At 44.1% G+C, this 19,268-nt stretch overlaps 1 protein-coding gene across 1 annotated transcript in view; it reads left to right on the forward strand.

Annotated features, from left to right (window-relative positions):
* Nucleotides 1–2,919: 2,919 nt before the first annotated feature.
* Rmnd5a (required for meiotic nuclear division 5 homolog A) overlaps nucleotides 2,920–19,268 on the forward strand; it is a 47,361-nt gene continuing 31,012 nt past the window's right edge. Inside the window, exons 1-2 of the mRNA XM_003468947.5 lie at nucleotides 2,920–3,665; nucleotides 17,978–18,120. Of these exons, the coding sequence (XP_003468995.1) occupies nucleotides 3,524–3,665; nucleotides 17,978–18,120 (285 nt within the window). The 5' untranslated portion in view covers nucleotides 2,920–3,523. The remainder of the gene's footprint in view (nucleotides 3,666–17,977; nucleotides 18,121–19,268) is intronic.

Consider the following 19,268-nt stretch of genomic DNA (forward strand, 5'->3'; position numbering starts at 1 on the left):
ATAAAGCCAGCTAAGATCGTACAGTGAAATTGGTACAGAACTTCACAGCAGGTTACCGGGATAAAAGTAATAGGTATCACAGTATATTTTGTTATCTTTATAATAGTTGTTATTTCACTCCCGTATATCAAAATGAGATATAGAATGAAATATAGAACACTATAGAACTTATCAAAACAGAATATTGAATAGAGCAGTACCATTAATCAGAAAAGAGCAAAACAGTAATAAAAATATTTGCCTTCAAAGAAATGGTAGAAAGAAGTCCCCCTTATTTGCTATGGTCCACCTCCCAGGAGATGCTCAGATTTCTGGTTCCCACTTGCTAATGGGCGGGGAGGGGGAGGAGAAGGATAGGGGAAGTGGGATATTTGACTCTAGGCCATGCAGCAATAGGTTCGCTATTCCTAAGCAGGGAGGCAGAATGGTCATTTGTTTTCACAGCATCCTCAGTTCCAACATGGCGTGGATCTCAGGAGACACTGCTAGTTCTCCCCCTGGAAGGGCTGCAGTCTGCCACCCTTGCCTCCGTTTACCAGGGAGGGGAGGTGCTGGCTTGGCTTCCCAGAGTCCAAAGTTCCAACATGGCGTGGATCTCAGGAGACACTGCTAGTTCTCCCCCTGGAAGGGCTGCAGTGGGTCACACTCCCTTTTTTGTAACTTTCTGACACAAAGTCTCAATAAACTGCCCAGGTTGGGTTTAAACCTTGGCATTCCCCTGCCTCAACCTCCCAGAGTACTGGGGATACAGGTATGAGTCATCGTACCTAAGAGTCATTGATTATTTTCTGATGAGTGGGGTAAGAATGGCTGTTATCTTATATCAGGCATTATGCTGAATGTCTTACATGGATGAGGAAACAAGACCTTAAAAAAAAAGACTGAATTTAAGAAAGACTGTTTGAGCTGGGTGTGGGGACACACACTTGTAAACCCAGATACTATATTTGGGCGGTTGAAGCAGAAGGACTGCAAATTCTAAGGCAGCCTAGGCAACTCAGTGAGAACCTTTCTCAAAATAAAATTGAAAAAAGGCTGGAGATGTAGCTCAGTGTGCTCTGGATTCAACCCTCAGTCACACACACATGACCATTAGAAAAAAAAAACAAGTATAGGTTTATCTGTGCAGTTTGGTACTGGAAGGATTGAGGGAACGTTTTAGGATGGTTAAATGGAGCTGCCTCCTCCTAAGGCTCCTCAGTAACTCACAGGGAAGATCAGGAAAAGTGTGAGATGAAGCTAGCACGCCACAGGGTCCTCTTGGAAGACAGAAAAGACTTTCTTTGGGCATATTAGAGCTGACACAGAAGAATGAATGGCAGATAGACTTTTTTTTTTATTGGTATTGGGGATCGAACTCACAACCACACACTTGCAAGGCAGGTGCTTATGCCACTGAGATAAATCCCCAGCCCTAGTAAATAGACTCTGATGAGAGAATTAAGTTGCTGAAATTTGATTTTTTTTTCTTAATATGCTATAGACTTCTTTTTTTTTTTGGTACTGAGGAATCTAACTCATGACCCTGTACTTACCAGGCAGGCGCTTGTGCTGCTGCACAAGTCCCAGATCCTCTCCTATGGACTTTGAATCCTAGTTTTGAAACAGGAATCAGGGTCATCTGCCAAGAAGTGAGAAAGCAAGATAGGGGAAGGGGGGAGGAAAAGAGCTCTGTAATAGCATCAGTTGGGACTGCCTAATAATAATCCCCACTGGCGACTATCAAGGGCCTATTACGGGCAGTCATTATGTATTATCTCATTTAGTATAACAATCCAGTGAGATATACTTTAAAATTATAAAACAGGAATCTGAGGGTCACGAAGGTTATCACCTTAAGTTGGATATACAGATCAGTGGTAGTAGGCTTGGCTAGCATGCAACGAACGCCCTAGGTTGGATTCCCTGTAGGGTAAAAAATTAACAAGTATCATTTCAGGTTTTAGAATAGGATGGAAAAAAAATGTATTATAACAGCAGTTGTAACCGTGGGTGGTGGTGCACAAGGCAGAGGTCACACTATGTGCTAGGGGGTGTGAGATCCCTCTGCTGAGGGAACAAGTGAGCTGGGAACTTCTGGATGAGAAAAGCGGAAGTTTTCCAGCCCAGGAAAGCCAAGGACAGAGGCTCCAGGACAAACAAGCTGGGCATCTCGAAGGATGTAAATTTGCAGTGCAACGGCGGCGGCAGCGTGCTGAGCAAAGAGCTACAGGCCAAAGTGGAAGGTACAACGGCGAAAAGGGGAAGGATTTGAGTCAATCAGAGTCAATGGAATCAGGCTCCCATGCGGCGAGGGCCAGACTGTCCAGCTCGCCGACAGGGTGCTGTCGCTGCGTGAAGCCACCCAGCACCTGGCACGCGGACAAGGCAAGCGACCCGGAAAGCGTCCAGGGTCAAAGGTCGGCCGGCAGGGGGTGGGGGTAAGGAGTGTGACCCTCTGGATGTCGCGAGCGCCCAGACAGCGTGCCACGCCAGCTCGCTGGGGGCCCCAGCATCACCCGGCTTCCGGCCGGCGAGCTACCCCGCCCGCGGCACCATCGCCCCCCGGTGGACTGGCCTGGTTTTCACGGGGGGGGGCGGGTCCATCTACCAAAACTTCGGGAGGTCGGACCCCTTTCCCTTGAGAGCAATGAGGAGACGAAATAAAGTATGGTTAGGACGAAGTCATACAGAAATTGCCCTTTTGATTTCTGTCTCGTTTTTCTTTCCTGGACTTCCAGAAACGACTGACTTCCCCGCGTGCTCTCCAAATCACCCCCTCCAACAGTGAACTCATTGGTTTTGCCCCTCAATCCGGATTGGCTGAGGGTTTACGCCTCGGCCAGGGATTGGAGAACAACAGTTTTTACCTAATCCCCGCGCGCCCATTAGCTCGTCATCCCCGTTTCTGGGCGGAGTGGTCGCGAACGGTTTCCACCCTCTTGTTTACGGAGCGCGTAGTTGTAGCCCTGGGACTGTCTCCAAAGTTCCCTATTTAGCTACTTGGACCAATTGGGGTCTGGCTCCACCCTCCCTCTCTCCCTCGCACGCGTTCCTCGTGGTACGGCCCACACCTTTAGAGCGGCGGCGCGTGCGGACGCCCGTCGCGCCCCCTCCCCCCGGGCGCGCTTGGTACGCCCCGCGCCGCCTCCTTCCCTCGCTCGGCTGGCGGCGCCCCTCCCGGTCGGTGGCGCTTGGTGCCGCCCGGGAGAACCAGGTCATCGGTCGGCTCCCGTGAAAACAAAAACAATCGGCGGCGCCTCACGTCGAGAGCAGGGTCGGAGAAGCGGCGCCGGGTGGGGCGGGCAGGCGAGAGAGCGGGCGAGAGCGGCGGCGACGCGCCGGGGCCGGGGCCGGGGCTCCATGGGGAGGGCGGGCTCGGGCTGCGCGGGGCTCTCCCGGCTCCGCGGCTAGCGCGCCCGCCGCCTCAGCCTCTCGCGCCGTCCGCCTGGGGGACCAGGAGCAGGACGCGGCCTCGGGGGGGCCCGGGCCGAACGGCTGCGGACCCCCGGGCGCCGAGGAGCCGGGCACCGCGGCCTCCGGCATGGATCAGTGCGTGACGGTGGAGCGCGAGCTGGAGAAGGTGCTGCACAAGTTCTCGGGCTACGGGCAGCTGTGCGAGCGCGGCCTGGAGGAGCTCATCGACTACACCGGCGGCCTCAAGCACGAGATCCTGCAGAGCCACGGTAGGGCCCCGGGCCTGGCCCCTTCTCCCCGACGGCTCCCCAGGCTCTGGCGACTTTGCCCTCCTCTTTGCGCCGGATTTACCTGGAGCCCGTGGCGCCCTCAGTGTTAAATCAGAATGAGCGCGAACCTGTCCGGAAACGCGGCCCAGAGTCGGGTTCAACGTGAGTGGGGGGTTTATGGGGGCGTCCGCGCCACGTGCAAACTGCCGCCCTCCCGGGGTGGGCGCCCCCGCTTTCCTTCCCGGTAACGACAGGCTTACCGGCGGTAGGTGTGCCGATGACATTGGACCCACGGGTCCGAGCAGTCAAGAGGCTCAGTGCGGGAAAGCCTCTGGGCCCGAGGACTTTCTTTGCAGGTCTTTTTGTTTGTTTGAAAGTGGAGTGTTATTCTTAGCTGTCGGTTAGCCGAGCAGCCGCTGCTGCAACTTCACAGTTGACTCCTGTATGGGAGAAGCTCTTCTGAACTCCTCAGCGGCACTGACCCGATTCCTAGGAAACCCGGCGAATCGGACCCGTGGTGTAGCCTCTGATGAGACCAAAAAAAGCACAGTTGTGACACAAGTTGTTAGTACTTGCCTTCCCCGGGCCAGTTTATACTTGTTTTTTTTCTCAGAAAACCGACTTAGCTGTAGCAAACGTTTTATCTTAGATGATTTGATGATTGTCCTTAGCCCTCGGAACAGATACAGTGCTTTGCCAGAGTTAACTTGTGGAAGCCCGTCGGGGCGGGGTTTTATTTAGCGTTTTTAGAACAGCATGAAAGGGCTGTGTGCTTCCCATTAAAATAGAAATTAAAATTCCTTCGGAGCAAGAAGTATAGGAGTTTTTATTAATGGATTCGTGAGATTGGGGTCTTCCTAGCTTGGGGTCTTAGTGTTAAAGGAAGGCCTGGTGGGAGAGGGGCAGTGTGTGTATTTGTGGCAGATGAGATGAAGCCCACTCCCTCCTCTCCATCCTCCTGGCCTTCTTTATCCAGGTGACTTTCATGTGGAGGTAGTGCAGGTCACCGGTGAAGGAGTCTCACAACTTCCTTTTCTGGACACCGTGCTTTTGAACTCACAGGATGAAGGAGCCTGCGACCGTGGTGGTTAAATATGGGAAAACCTTGTTAACTAGAGTAGTTGTAATGTTAACATATAGGGAGGGAGAAGCAGACCTTATGGTTCCCTGTAAAATGAAATTTGAACTGGTGGTGATAATATAGTTGGGTAGGAGAGATAGTGAATTTGGTTTTGGACACATGGGATAAAGTTGGAGAGTTTAATGTAAATAGAGTCCAGGGCATGAGAGAGCTATAGGTTTGAGACTGTTTTCTGATATCGTTTCTAGGGGGAAAATCATAGGAGTAAACCCTTAACGATCCAGCTGTAGCTGTGAACAGCCTTTGGGCGATGGAAGGCCAAGGCGGAGTGGCAGAAACAAGGGGAATGGTTGGGAAAAGGTTGCTCAGTTGTCACTTGGCTACTTGGGGGAGTCTGTGACCTTCTGTGCTTCAGTTTTGTGGACTGGTTAAACCAAGTGAGATTACCAGAGGTTAGAAGAGAAATAGGGTGCAAGGAAACCTCTGGTGCTGTGGTTGAAGGCACTCCTTCCCTCCCTCCCCTGGAGAAAATCTTTGTCCTGTTTGAGGCAGAAAGGGAGGAACCAGAGCCTGGAGAGGATGAATGGTGGGCCTGGAGGTGGAAGAAATATTTCTTTTGGGGGGACTGGGTCAGAAATTGAGGGATTGGATGGGCAGGATATGAGATGGAAAGTAAAATATCTGTAATTGAGAGGCTATTAGAAAGGGGTGTGGTTGTCAGGTTTGCTTTAGAGAATTTAGGGTCAACACCGGCTGGATGACATGATTGTGAAGACTTGCTGAGGCTGGAATTTATTTTAGACCACTTGGCTTTGTATGAGTTCATTTCAGAATTTTGTGGCAGAGATGGTAGACATGAGCAGGTTAATTAAGGCCCTGTATTTTGAATTTGAAAGCACTGATTAGGCTTTCCTAAAAAAATAAACAAAAAAAACTGGGACTGCCACTGGGTGTAGTGATGCATGACTATCCCAACACTAGAAGGCTGAGGCAGGAGGCTAGAAAGTTTCAGTCCAGTCTGGGCATTACAGTGACTTAGAGAGACGCAATCTCAAAATAAAAAAATGTGCTGGAAATGTAGTTCAGTGTGAAGGCCCCAGGTTCTGACCCCAGTACAAATAATAAAAACGTGACTGTCCCGCAGACGTTTAACATTTGTGCCTGCATTTCCTTTTTCTTTACAGTTCTTGCTTCCTTACTTCATACATTTTGATGTCTTCCCCTTCCTATGACAGTGATTGAGCTTGTTAGTCTGTACCATGTAATTTAGCTCTTAAACACAAACTCTCTTGTTTCTTTCTTTCTCATGTTTGAGACACTAGGCTGGTAATGTGATGCAAAGGCCTTTAGTAACCTCTGAACCCTAACACCCGTCTCTGTGGTCCCCATTCCGTTCTGAACGGTCAGGGCTGGAAGACCTAATGCTATACGTTCTTTTACTTTGCAGATTTACCAAACATTAGTGACTAAAAACAAACCCCAAAAAGTTTGTTTTCATTGTGTACTGCCACTAGAAAAAAGGTAAATGAGTTCTGATGTGCCTTTCCTCCCTCTGAGTAAATTTGTTGAGCAGCTGCTGTGTCTAAGGTGCTGAGCTAGGTCCTGAGGAGCCCAGGGCTTCCTTGGGCCCTGGTTTAGTCCACTCTCTTTTTAATATATATATATATATATATATATATATATATATATATATTTTTTTTTTTTTTTTTTTTTTTTTTTTTTTTTTGTCTTTTTCTTTTTCTTTTTTATCGGTACCAGGGATCCAATTCACGACCGCATACTTTGCAAGGCAGGCGTTTATGCCTGCTGAGCTAAATCCCCAGCCCCTGGTTTAATCCACTCTCTACAGTGTGAACTAGTCCTTTGTAACAGCAACCTCACCTTTCTAAGCTTTTCTGTTCCAATAGTTAGCAAGGATGTCTGTGTTCATCCTGTCATTGACTTTTTTTTTTTGGTCTTTTTCCTTTTTTATCTGTATTGGGGATCAAACTCACAACTGCCTGCTTGCAAGGGAGGCGCTTATGCCGCTGAGCTAAATCCCCAGCCCCTCTGTCATTGACTTGTACAAGTTAGTTCCTTTGATCCTTTATTTCTTTTTATTCCCATTCTAAATGTCTTAACCTGCCTATAAGCTGATAGCATGTGGGAATATACTTTGTCATTGCCATAGGGCCTTGGCTCTTAATAAATGTTACTGAGTTGAAATGTCTTTTTCTCCCTTTTGGCTTTTCTGTTTTGTTTATAAGGTATTAAGATGGAGTGATACAAAAGTTTTCCCTCTTCTGGTCTTAGTGATACTTAATATTCTTTTGGCTTTTAAATTTTTAAGTTTTTAAAACAAGTCTACAATGAATTCTGGAACGTAGCTTTGTGAGATTTGAATTTTCACATAGGTACAGTTTGGATTATGATTCCTAAATGGATTTCTTTGTTACTATCTCCCCATCAAAACTTGGGCTCCATTTTATCTCCCATTTAATTCTGTTAAGATCTCTGTCCATTTGGTGAAAGTGGAGTTAACTTTCAATAATTCAGAAGAACTGAAATGCAGTGAATGTAATATTTATAAACTTGGATTTTTTTCTGTCTCTAGGATATTCATAAAAATGTTAAATAAGACATTAGCAATTTCTGACTGTTCATTTCTACCAATATATTCTAGTCTTAGGTGGTGAAGTTTTCAAGCTTTTTAAGAATCTGAATCATCCTGGGTATTGAGAAGACCTTTCTTTATGGTACCTCCGTGTGTGTGTGTGTGTGTGTGTGTGTTTTGAGTATGGTGGGTCTCATCTCTGATGTGTTTGGCTCTTAGGCAGCCTGTGATGGTCTAGTAGCATCCTTAAACTCTTGTATAGATCAAATTAGAACTTCTGATTATCTGCCGACTAGCAGACATTTCAGGCTGTACCACCGGCCCACCCACTGGCCAGCTGTCTAGTTTTAGGAGTGCCATGTTTCATGAACTGTGTTTGTGCAATTGTTTGAGGCCTGCCTCCAACCCCCATCCCATAAAAATAAGAGGCACACAGAAAATTGAAACTGTGATTACTACCCAAGGAGTTTTGAGAAATGTGGTTGTCAATTTTAATGACTTTTGATTGAATTTGTTTTGGTTGAATTAAGTGGGCCAAAATATTGAGTGAATCTTGTCACATAGTGGGACACGTGATTGTCTCCCCCCCCATGATTGTCTTAAGTCTTGTGATCAGTAAGGAAATAGAACATATATATGTAAAAAATGCTACAATTATATTGCAGGTTGTTTGTTTAAAAAAAAGCAAGATATAACCAGAAATTTTATAATTTGTAGCTTCATGGAAGCCATATGCATACTTCTTTTAACATTTAGGTTTATTCTACTTTCCTGTATTCCGATTTTGGATGCACTCTTACGTAATACACTGTGCACTATTTATTTCATTGCATCTTGACATGGGATAGCTTACTTTTACAAAGAAACTGAGAATCAAAAGCAAGGAGTCAAAGCATAAGCCATTGAAATCCAAAGATTATGGAAGTGGGGTGTTATTTGGAAAAGAAGAAATTTACCTTGGGGGTGGGGAGGAGAAACTTGGTTATTTTGTGAATGTATCTTATTTGAAAATTGGTGTGTGTATATTTGTATACATACAAAGATTCCTTGGAATTTTCTCCTTAGTAATTTCACTGGCAAATAGAAACAAATTCCCAGTTTATTTGGTGCCTGGAAAATTGCAGGCTGCAGTGTTACTGGGGGGTAGACACCAAGCATTCTGCGGGAGTAGGGGTCGGTTGGCCAGCGACTGTGTGTGAAGCTGTGGGCAAGGAAGTTGGTACCAGGCAGAGTGCCCAGTGCGGGGCTTGAAATTGAAAATTTATAGTACGTACTTTTCATATTCATGTAATACATTGTATGCTTGGTGTGTAAGTAATTATTGAATGCTTGGTGTGTACCAGTTAGTATGCTAAGTGTTGGGGATTAGGCAGTCTTGTTTCTTCAGTTAATTTTATGGGAAAGATAGAAAAATAACTATTTACATCAAAGTGTGACACTCCAACGGAGAAGCACAGGATGCTGGGCTTGTGTGAAGTGAGTGGCGAAGAACCCCACGGCTAGCTTGAAGTCTTAGCCAGGCTTTATATAAAAGTAGTTTTGAGTTCGCTTGATTATAATTTAGTTTTGATGAATGTCTGGTTTGGGAGGAGACCATGTCTATGGTAATTTTGGAAAATATCATACTTCAAATGTTTACAAAATATAAGGTCCTAGTCTGTTAAATTGAAAGGAAGTTATTTTTAATTTAAACCATCTACATGTGTGTTTGCTCTTTACTTGGATTTAACATTCTGACTGTTACACTTAAGTGTAAATAAATAAAAGTGGGCTTGTAATGCAATTGTGAGCTTCAGTGATCACCCTGTGTTACCCGTTACCCTGCTGCGTATCATACTGGGTCTGTGACATCAAAAGACACAAGAGACACGGGACTTTATCCTGAGTGCTGAGTGACCACTACACTGGCCAACCTGCATGTGATTCAGTTATGGTAAAGATGTTTGTCTCATTAATAAGAACTAAATCTAGCTATGTTTCTTTCTCAGAAAGTTTCTCCTAAAAGCAGGTTGTATTTTCATAGATCAAAAAAACAATAGATCTCTCCCCTTAGGACCTAGAAGTTTGGTCTTGTCTCAGTCAGTCCTGTCATTTAAGTGATTCTCAAACCTGTTTTTACCGTTGGCTGCTTTCCAAACAGTCCATTTGAAAGTGCATTAGTTGAAATTCTTTCCTCTGAACAGGGCTTTCCCAGGGTTCTCGTTCAGATGATTGCACTATACTTTTCGTGGGCTTGTAGATGTAGTTATACGTTGCTTAACAGCAGGAACGCGTTCTGAGAAATGTCATTTGGAGATTTCATTGTGCAAACTTCATGATGTACCAACAGGAGCTAAGATGGTGTAGCCTCCTGAGTGCCTAGCTATAGCAAATGCCCTCATATGTGTGGCCCATCGTTGACTAAACTCACTGTGTGGCTCATGACTGTCCCTTGTAGAAATTATTTTCCTTGGAGAACTGAGTGTTAATTGACTATGTGCACTAATATCTGTCATTCATAAAACTAAAAACCAAAAAGATGGGGACTTTGCAGATGGTAAAAAATAAAGTAATAGCACCAAACCCCACGTGTTGCTACATTGCTGGCCAGGACTTTCCAGATGGACCCCTGTACTCAAGCCTGGCTTCTGCTCTAACCTTTTGTCTAGTCCTTTTTTTCTCGTTTTGAGTCAGGGTCTTGCTAAATTGCTCAGGGTGAGTTTGAATTTGTGATCCTTTTGCCTCAGCCTCCCAGAGTGCTGGGATTGTAGGCATATGTGCAACCATATCTAGGTCCAGTTTACACTTTAAAGTATTCTGTTAAGTGTTTCTTCAATATTCACAGTTTTGCACCTGTAACCATTGTTTAATTCCAGAACACTCCCTAAAGAAACCCTATACTTCTTAGGGGCCACACCCTCTCCATTCCACCCTTCCTCCAGCCCCTGCCAACTTTAATCAATTTCTGTCTGTATAGATTTGCTTATGAGAATCACACAATACATGCCTTTTTGTGTCTTGGCTTATTTGCATCCAGTGAGTTCAAGACTCATCCATGTTGTGATAATGTTTCTTTTTATGACTGAATGATCCATTGTATATACATACTGTGCCACACTTTTGTTTACCCATTGTCATTTGGACATTTGAATTATTTCAGCTCTGACTAAGACACCCATGTCTGAGTTGGTGTCTTCATTTCTCCTGCCTGCATGCTTAAGAGCAGAACTCCTGGGCTGTGCAGGAACTCTGTCCATCTTGGTGGGCTTAAAATAGTATTGTAGTTTTGATTGCATTTCCATACTGTTGAGTGGTATCAAGCATATTGATTATTTGTATATCTGATTTGGAAAAATGCCTGTTGAAATACTATGCCCTTTTGGTGGTACCAGGTATTGAACCCAGGGCCCTTACCTTGTTCTAAATAAAACCCCAGCCTTTATCTGTTTGGAGACCAGATTTTAGTAAATTGCTAGATTGCCCAGGGTGCTGGAATTTGCAGTCCTTCTGCCTCAGTTTCTAGAGTACTGGCTTACAGGTGTGACTACACTCAACTCTTGGTTTTAAGACAGATTCTAGCCATGGTATTGCAGCCTCAGCTGGGAAACCTGGATCCTCTTACTTCAGCTTCCTGAGTGGTGGCATAATGACATGTGCCACTGTGCCAAGCTTCCTTTGCTGGTTTTAAATTGAGTTGTTGTGTTATTGATATTATCAAATAGTAAGGATTCCCCCTTTTTTTGGGTCTGTATTGAGGACTAAATCAAGGGAATATATACCTAACTTCTCCAATGCTTTTTATTTTTTATTTTGAGACAAGGTCTTAATTTGTCCAGTCTGGCCTCAAATTTACAATCCCTGTTGCCCCTGCTTCTGGGGTAGCTGAAATTACAGGTGCGTGTAACCACACCTGGGCTGAGAATACATTCTGGATGCATGAGTTGTTAACATTTTCTCCCATTTTTCAGTAGTATTCTTGAAGCACTAACATTTTTAATTTTGCTGAAATTTAGTTTAACTATTTGTTGGGGGCTTGCTTGTGTGGTCATATTTAGGAAACCAACTAATCTAGGACCCATGATGCACCTGTTTTCCTTTTTTTTTTTCTTTTTTTGAGACAAGGTCTCACTGTATAATGCAAGGCTGTCTTTGAACTCTTGATGTTTCCCCTGCTTCAGCCCCCCCAGTACTGGGATTACAAGTGTGTGGTCCCACACCAGGTAGGTACATGTTTTCTTATAAGAATCTGGTAGTTTGAGCTCTGACTCCATTTTGAGGCTTTCTCCTCACAGTATTTTACCATCAAGTATCTTGCATGTTTGCAGGTGCTATTACTGTAATACAGTGGACTCCTCTGTTTACACTGACAACTTTGTCTTCTCTTAGAGGCTTGTGTTTAGTTGAGACTGATCATGGCATGTGCACAGGAAACTGTTAAGTGGAGTTTAATTAGGTTGGGGGAGTTGTGGAGAGAACAGAAGTTACCTAGGATTCAGAACCGGAAGTCAAGTGTGTGGACGGGGAGGCTCATGAAGGAGATGAGGCTTTTGAGGCTAGGTAAGGCTTGGTTCAGGCAGGCCAGAGCCGTGCGGACATAGCTACTGAAGCAATCTTTCATTCCTGGATATATGGAACATCTATTAGACAAACTTAACATACTGGGTCTTCTCTTAGCCCAATTTAGATTACTAGAATCACCTGAAATAAACTTTGCCCAGTTGTATTTAGAGATAAGGGCTGTTTGTTTCTCAGCTCTCCGGTTTTAGATTAGGTACCTTATAGATAGCACCTTCTGCCTATCTTTTTACTTCTCCCAATGGCTGTTGGCCCAGACTTACTGTAGCCCTTCTTCATAGTCCCCACAGCCTTCTAGGATTTCTTTTTTTTTATTTCTTTTTTTTAATTTTTATTTTTTTATTTTATTTTATTTTATTTTTTTAAATTTTATTTAAGGAGAAAAGAAAAAAAAAGTGAAAGGGTACAAGTTATACAGATTTACAGAAGAAAAAAATGAACAGTAGGAAATCACTAGTTAATGGATTACATATTGCCATCTTAGAAATAATTGTTCAAGTCACAAGATTAAAGCTTGTAGAGTGGACATTCCAACAATGATACTGCAAACAGTTCTGTTCAATGATCCAATAAAACTCTGTGATATCATTTTCTATCTTATACACTTAAATATACATGCAGTTATATAGTTTAGAGCACTTTCTTTTCCTCTCTTTTGTACAATGACTATTACACATTTTGGGTTTCATTGCTCCCACGATTCTTATTGCTTTTTTGGAAGAGAGTAAAACCAAATGTGACATAACAGAACAGAATCGGTCAAGTCAAAAGGGTGGACATAATAGATAATATAAAAACATAATACAAGGTGATCAACAATGGTTACCATAATGCCTCCCGCTATCTCTAATAGAATTGCCTATATCATTAGTTATAATACAATTGAACAAAACAGTATAGAACAAAACCAACAAAACCAAAACGTTGAAGACATTGTAGGTCTTCAAAAGTAGATAAAAGTTAACGAGCATGGGCGTTATAATGAATCTCATTATCTTCACAGCTGATGCCTAAACTTTCGAACCTGATACTATCCAGCAAAACAGAATAGGGGAACATCAGTCAAAAACAAGATGGTGAAAGTAATACAGGGCTTCAAATCGAGATAATAGAAAGTCAAAGTGGGTTACTGTATTATATCCTGCTATTTTTTCCCTTTAATTAAACGGATAAAAATAAAAAAGTAAATAATGGAGTGGAGATTGAGAAAAAAGAGGGCATAACAGCGAAACAGCGCAGATCAAAACATAACCATTTAAGCAGAATAGTGTTTCACCACCAGATAATTCCGACCCAAAAGTAGTTACCATATTGACTCTTTCCTTGAAGTCCTTGAGTACAACTTCATATACTGTAGCATTAAGTATATCGAAACAATGTAAAACCATTTAAGAGAATGACAGCATTACAGAGTATTTAGAATCGACTAATAGAAAATGAACAATGGCCTCTGTATAATCTCCTTGTCTTTAAAAGGTTTGTGCTTATACTATCATACATAATAAAATCCAATAAGATACAACCTGTTTAGACCATTGGAGACAGAAGAACAAAAGCTAGATGAGACTTCAAAACAAGATGATACTAAATCAGTATTACCTATTAAGATGTCATTTTCTCCAAAATAGCTGTTCCTATCATCCAATCTTCTCTGTCTCATTTCTGTTGAGCTCTTTTTCTGTCAGTAGCTGTCAGTTTGTCTTCTTCATTTTGTTCTCTGCTCCATTCGTTGTGGCCTCCCCGCCACTATTTCTGGGTTCTTTGTATTTTTCTTTTTTTAGAATATCCTGCAATACTTTCTGTAGAGTTGAATTGGTGGTTGCAAATTCCCCCAGTTCCTCTTTATCCTGGAAGCACCTTGTTTTTCCGTCAATTTCCAGGGACAGTTGTGCAGGATATCTCAATCTTGGCTGGAGATTATTATCTTTCAAAGCTTGAATTATTTCCCCCCACGCTCTTCGTGATTTGATGGTTTGTGCAGAGAAATCTGCTGTAATTCTGATGGGTGTTCCCTTGTAAGTGGTCTGTTTCTTGTCTCTTACAGCTTTTAATATTCTGTTCTTGTATTGAATTTCTGGAATTTTTATTATTATATGCCTGGGTGTTTCTCTGTTTGGGTTGTAGGTGGCTGGGGTCCTATATGCCTCATACATCTGAGTATCTTTACCTTTTGCTAAATTAGGAAAATTCTCCTGGATTATTTCTGTGAGTAGCTTTTGTAGTTCACTTGTTTGTGTCCCTACTTCTTCTTTTATGTTCTTAATCCTTAAGTTATGGCTCCTCTTATCATCTTCTTGTCTTTGTATTATTGCTGTTTGTTTCTTTGTTATTTTTAAGAAGTTTTTCATTTCATTCTCCCATATTACAAGTCTGCCCTCCAGTTCAGATAGTCTGTCCTTAGTTTCTTTCAAGCTGTTATGCCAGTCTTGGATAGACTTCTTAATTTCTTGATAGTCCCTTTGAACCTGCTTCACGTACTCTATGCTTTCTCTGTTTTCTCCATCAAACAATTCTCCCCTCTTTTTCTGTTCTTCCATTCCACCATCTGTTTTTTCCTGGGTGGTGCTTAGCATTTCTCTAACTATTCTGCATACTTCTAGCTTCAGGTCGTTGATAACTTCATTCCTGAATTGGTCTATGAGGCTCTCTATATGGCGCTTTATGTCTATTGGTGCGGTGTCCGCTATTGCCTGTTTCTCAGAATTGGGGGCCGAGGAGCCTTTCTTGTTGCTGCCTTTTCCCATATTCTCTTTTCCTTATATATATGCAAGCTTACATAGGAGGCCCAGCTTCTCTGCCTGTCAGCCACAGCCTGATCGAATTGCGCTGGCTAGGTGTTCCCGCCCACCACTGCGCAACAGGGAGTTATGGACGAGGCAGCCTACGCGGGAGTCGCCCCTCTGGGCCACTGTCAGGCTCTGGGATCTGGGTTGGGCCAGCCTACCGAGTCCGCCAGCAGCGTCACGCAGGCCAGGCACTTTTCACCAATCCCGTCCGAGAGGGAATGTGTGGCTGGAGTCGCCACCGCGCCCTGCTCCTGCAGGACTGCCCGAGCCCAGAAAGTCCTCCGCTGGAGTCAAACTGTGGTAGGGGGTCAGTTTCTCTCACTCACCTCACCACAATTCAGTGCACGCCTCCCTGTCCGTCCTGTTTTCGACTCCGGTCCCAGACTCCCGTTCACAGAGCTTCTGTGCGTCTCTCTCCTTGCCAAGCGGATGTAGAGGCAGCCAGCCGCCGAGCGACGGGAAACCCAAATGGCGGCTTCCAATGGCGCGGGGTCCAGCCTCCACACCGAGTCTTTTCTGTTCCTATTTTAGCGCCAGGACTGCATTCCAAGTTGGTTTTTCTCAGCTCAGTTCGTTCCTGAGTCAGTAGAGCATATCTCTACCGGCTTATGTCTCCTTAGTCCGCACCATTCCTGACTTCTGAGCCGAACCTTTCAGAGAGCCTCCGGTAGTTGCTGCTATCTGCCCACCATGTTTTCCCGGAAGTCAGCTAGGATTTCTTTTCTTGCTGATGAGATCTCACCTAGTTACCTAGTTAGGTCCCAAAGTCTTGGCCTCCAGCATTTCTCTTGTGTTGGCCTCCTGAGCAGCTGGCGATACAGATGTGTGCCAACACACCCAGTCTCTACAAGGTTTCTTTCATTATTATGGACAATTCCCACATCTCATTTCAGACCAGGGCTAGGATTCAGTTCATTTCTCACTTGACTGAACAGCACATTTAACAGAGTTGGTTCTTCCTGCCACGCTGCTGTACTTTCTTTTGGCTTTTTGAGGCAAGGTTGCACTGTGTGGCCTCCTCCTGCTCCAGCCTCCCTAGTGCTGGTGTCACAGGCGTGCACTCCACACCCAGCTTGTTAGTCCCCTTATCCAGTCCCACTTTAGCTTGCCCTTGGCCCTAACCCTAACCCAACTCTGTCGTTTCTTTTAGTCCCGTGACCTCAAGAATCATTTATCTGTGTGTCTCAGATTTGTGACTCAGATTCCTGTCTCTAAGCACTGATACTGCTCTTGAGCTGCAAGTTGTATCTTCATCTGACACCCACATTTCCCCTGCGGTGCAAGTTCAACAGACCCCTCCAAATTGAGATTTTTTTAGCTTTCCCGATGCCTCAGACCTGCTCAACCTTTCTCATCTTAATGAGAAACAATTTCAAAATCTTTGTAGTTGGATCAGGCTACAAACCATGGGAGACATAGCTGAGCACTTCTCTTCCTTAGATGCAGGCAGGCCGACCTAAGCCAAGGTGCTCTGGATTGCTGTGGCCACCGCCTCCTGCCTTGCCTCCTGCTCCTACAGAGGAGGGGCTGTACCAAAACGTTGTCCCTTTGTGTACTTCAGTGCTTAGACCCTCATGGTGGATCTCCCTCCCACTCAACATGAAAGCACAGTCCTCACAGTGCCAAAAAGCTCTCGGCCCCCAGTGACTGTAGCACCTGCCCTCCTGGTTTTCATTGCCCAGAAGTCGACTTTATACTGTCCAGTAGGAGGGTTTGTGTCCCCTCCCCCTGGAATGCTTGCCCCCAAGGTAGCCCCTCAGAAAGTAATTCCTTTATTGCTTTGAAGTTTGCACTCAAATGTCATTTACTCCTGGAGGTCTGCTATGTCCACCCACCCTGTTTTTGGTCATTGAACCCACTGCCCCTGCACCCCTCACAAGACCTTGTACCATCTTTCCTCATACTGTGTAATTTTCTTGTTGTGCTATGGCCAGAAGTTAAGAGAGTTTTAGTAATTGTTTCACTGCAAAAATCCCAAAGGCAGGAACTTTTGGTTATTCTGTTTGAGTGCTGTCCCTGTTACATAGTACATATTTGTTAAATGAAAAAACTCTGGTCAACACCAATTGAGTCAGAAACTTTGGGAGTGAGAGTCCAGCTACCAACTATTTTTAACTAGGCCTGCTGGTGAGTCAGACGTAAATTCAAGTTTAAGAACCATTGCTTAAATATGGAGTTGCTTTCTGAAATACTGATGGGGATATGGAGCTGGACTTGTCTCTCTTTGTTCTCTTCTTGTATTTATTTTTTCCTGCTAGATGAACTGTTTGGAAGGAGACAGCACAGGGAAGGACTATAAACTGCAGTAACCTTCAGTAGCTTTATCATGAATGAGGTCCCAGTATCACCCTAAGTCTCAGCAAGTTTCAAGATCTTGACAGCTCAGCATATTGGCAGATTTATGATAGCAAAAGGATACAAAAGGAAAAGGGTCACAGGACAAAGTCCAGAGGAAACCAGAAGAAAGGTTCCCGGGTTCTATTCCAGTGCAGTGCAGTGCACAGGATGTATTTAATCCCTCCAGCAACAAGTTGTGACAAATAGAAGCTCATTGCTTGGGGTTTTTATTGAGGGCTGGTCATGCAGGACCAGAGTTTCAGAGAAGCAAGTGTTCATCATGAGCCACATTGTACAGCAGTTCAGGTATAGAGTGAGCTGGAGATCGCCGGGAACTGAACACAGGATCTTTGAGAGAGTCTTCGGACTTGGACTTGTGGTGCTCGTGCCTCAGCCTCCCAGGGTGCTGGGGGTAAAGGAATGTGCCACTGCACCTGGCTACAGTGAACCATTCTCAGTTAGAGGGAATGGTGGCATGCAGGATTTTTTGAGAAGTGCGGTGTCAGGCCTGCTCTGTTAATTCTTTTCTACTTGATAGAAGCAGAAAAGTCTACTTGGTATTGCTTCTGTTAGTTTTTTATGTGGAATGTAAAGTATATAAACCAAATCCTCTCTTTCAGAAATTTGATAACAACCACAATGTTTTGGGACTTAAACATTTAAACTGAGTTGATTAGTAAGTTCATAGAAAGTCATTCACAGTAGTCACAATTTGTGCTGTTTGTTTCAATTATAAAGTACTTTATTTCATGCTAAAGTTTTCTTATTTCCAAATATAAATTAAGTTTTTTTTAGGATTCACTTGAAAATATAATGTCTATGAATGTGACCATCTGCTTCAAAGCAGATAACCGGGTTGGTTTTTTATTTTTTTCTTCATTTTCTCCCATCTTTAATGTTCCAGAGGGTCTATTTGAAACTACCTTTCATAAGTAACCAGTCCTCCTTTTCTTTTTAATAGGCCAAGATGCCGAATTATCAGGGACGCTTTCACTTGTTTTGACACAGTGCTGTAAAAGAATAAAGGATACCGTTCAGAAGTTGGCTTCAGACCACAAAGACATCCACAGCAGTGTTTCTCGGGTTGGAAAAGCCATTGATAAGGTACAGTATCGAAGGAAGCATTGGGTGTTTTTAGCACCCTCCTCTGGCAGTGCTTTGATTGTATTAGCTGTTCTGAATTATTTTCTGCTAGTCCTTTCTTTTCTTTTAATAACTTTTATAGCTGTAGTTTTCCTGGGTTACTGTTATTAAAGTTCTCTGTTGCTACTATTTAAAAAACAAAACAAAATCCTCTTTGTGTATGGCTTTGTTCCTTATCCCCTTGCTTATGACTGAAGCCCTGATGAATACAGTTGCAGAGAAATTTTAACCCAGTACATGGGAGTTTGTTTCTAGGAATAACTTTTCTTACCAAGTAACTCTGGCTGCCTGTCTCTGTTAAGGGATGACTGGAATAACACCTTCGCGTCTGTCTTGCCTCATCCTGGCCTTGTCTTCTGTGGGCTTGCTGATCGCTTTCTTCTGCATGGCCTTCTGTGAGTGAGTTGGTGGTTAGCCAGCCAAGCTGATCCCTTTTGTTGAGTTATTTTTTGTGGTGTGTGCATGCACATGCATGTGTGATATTTCTTGATAAGCAATTTTTGGCATAGTGGTTGGCTCATAAGCATCTATCATTTTTACCATGCACCAATGTTTGTCCTCATGGGACCTGAGCGGATCAGCCTAGGGTGGCTCTCTGGTGACACTGCTTGAACCTCTGGAAAGGTTGTGACTGGTCGCAAGCATTTCTGTTAACTTGTAGTAAACTTCTGGGAGAGTGGGACAAATGTCTGAGGAGAGCTGTCTAGCAAGGCATTTCTGAATGTGCAGTCTTACGAGTTGCCACATCTGTGTGCACAGCAGTGTTGGCTCTCACAGGTAACAAAAGCTTCTTGAATCCCAAGAGAGAGTCTGACTTGTGGGTTGGCCAGCCTGTTGGAAGTTGTCTTAGAGATCAGCACTGTAGTGTTAGAAGGCTGGGCCTGGGGCTGTGTCCAAACTTTTCAAGGAGATCTTGTTCCCTGGTGGGTGTGTTGTGACAGACCTGTAGGGGCAGGGGCTCTGGGGACTCCTTTGGTTGTGGCTTACAGAAGTGCTAGTGGCAGCTCAATGAGCCATCACTGCTTCCGTAGTGGTGTGAAGGCTTTGGCACGGCAGAAGTCAGTCAGCCACATTATTGGGCCCATGGTGGCTGTCGCCAGCAAAGGTGG

The sequence above is a fragment of the Cavia porcellus genome, unplaced genomic scaffold (assembly GCF_034190915.1).
Source record: "Cavia porcellus strain 051 isolate PalLab524CR breed Dunkin Hartley unplaced genomic scaffold, mCavPor4.1 scaffold_18, whole genome shotgun sequence".
NCBI classification, from domain to species: Eukaryota; Metazoa; Chordata; class Mammalia; order Rodentia; family Caviidae; genus Cavia; species Cavia porcellus.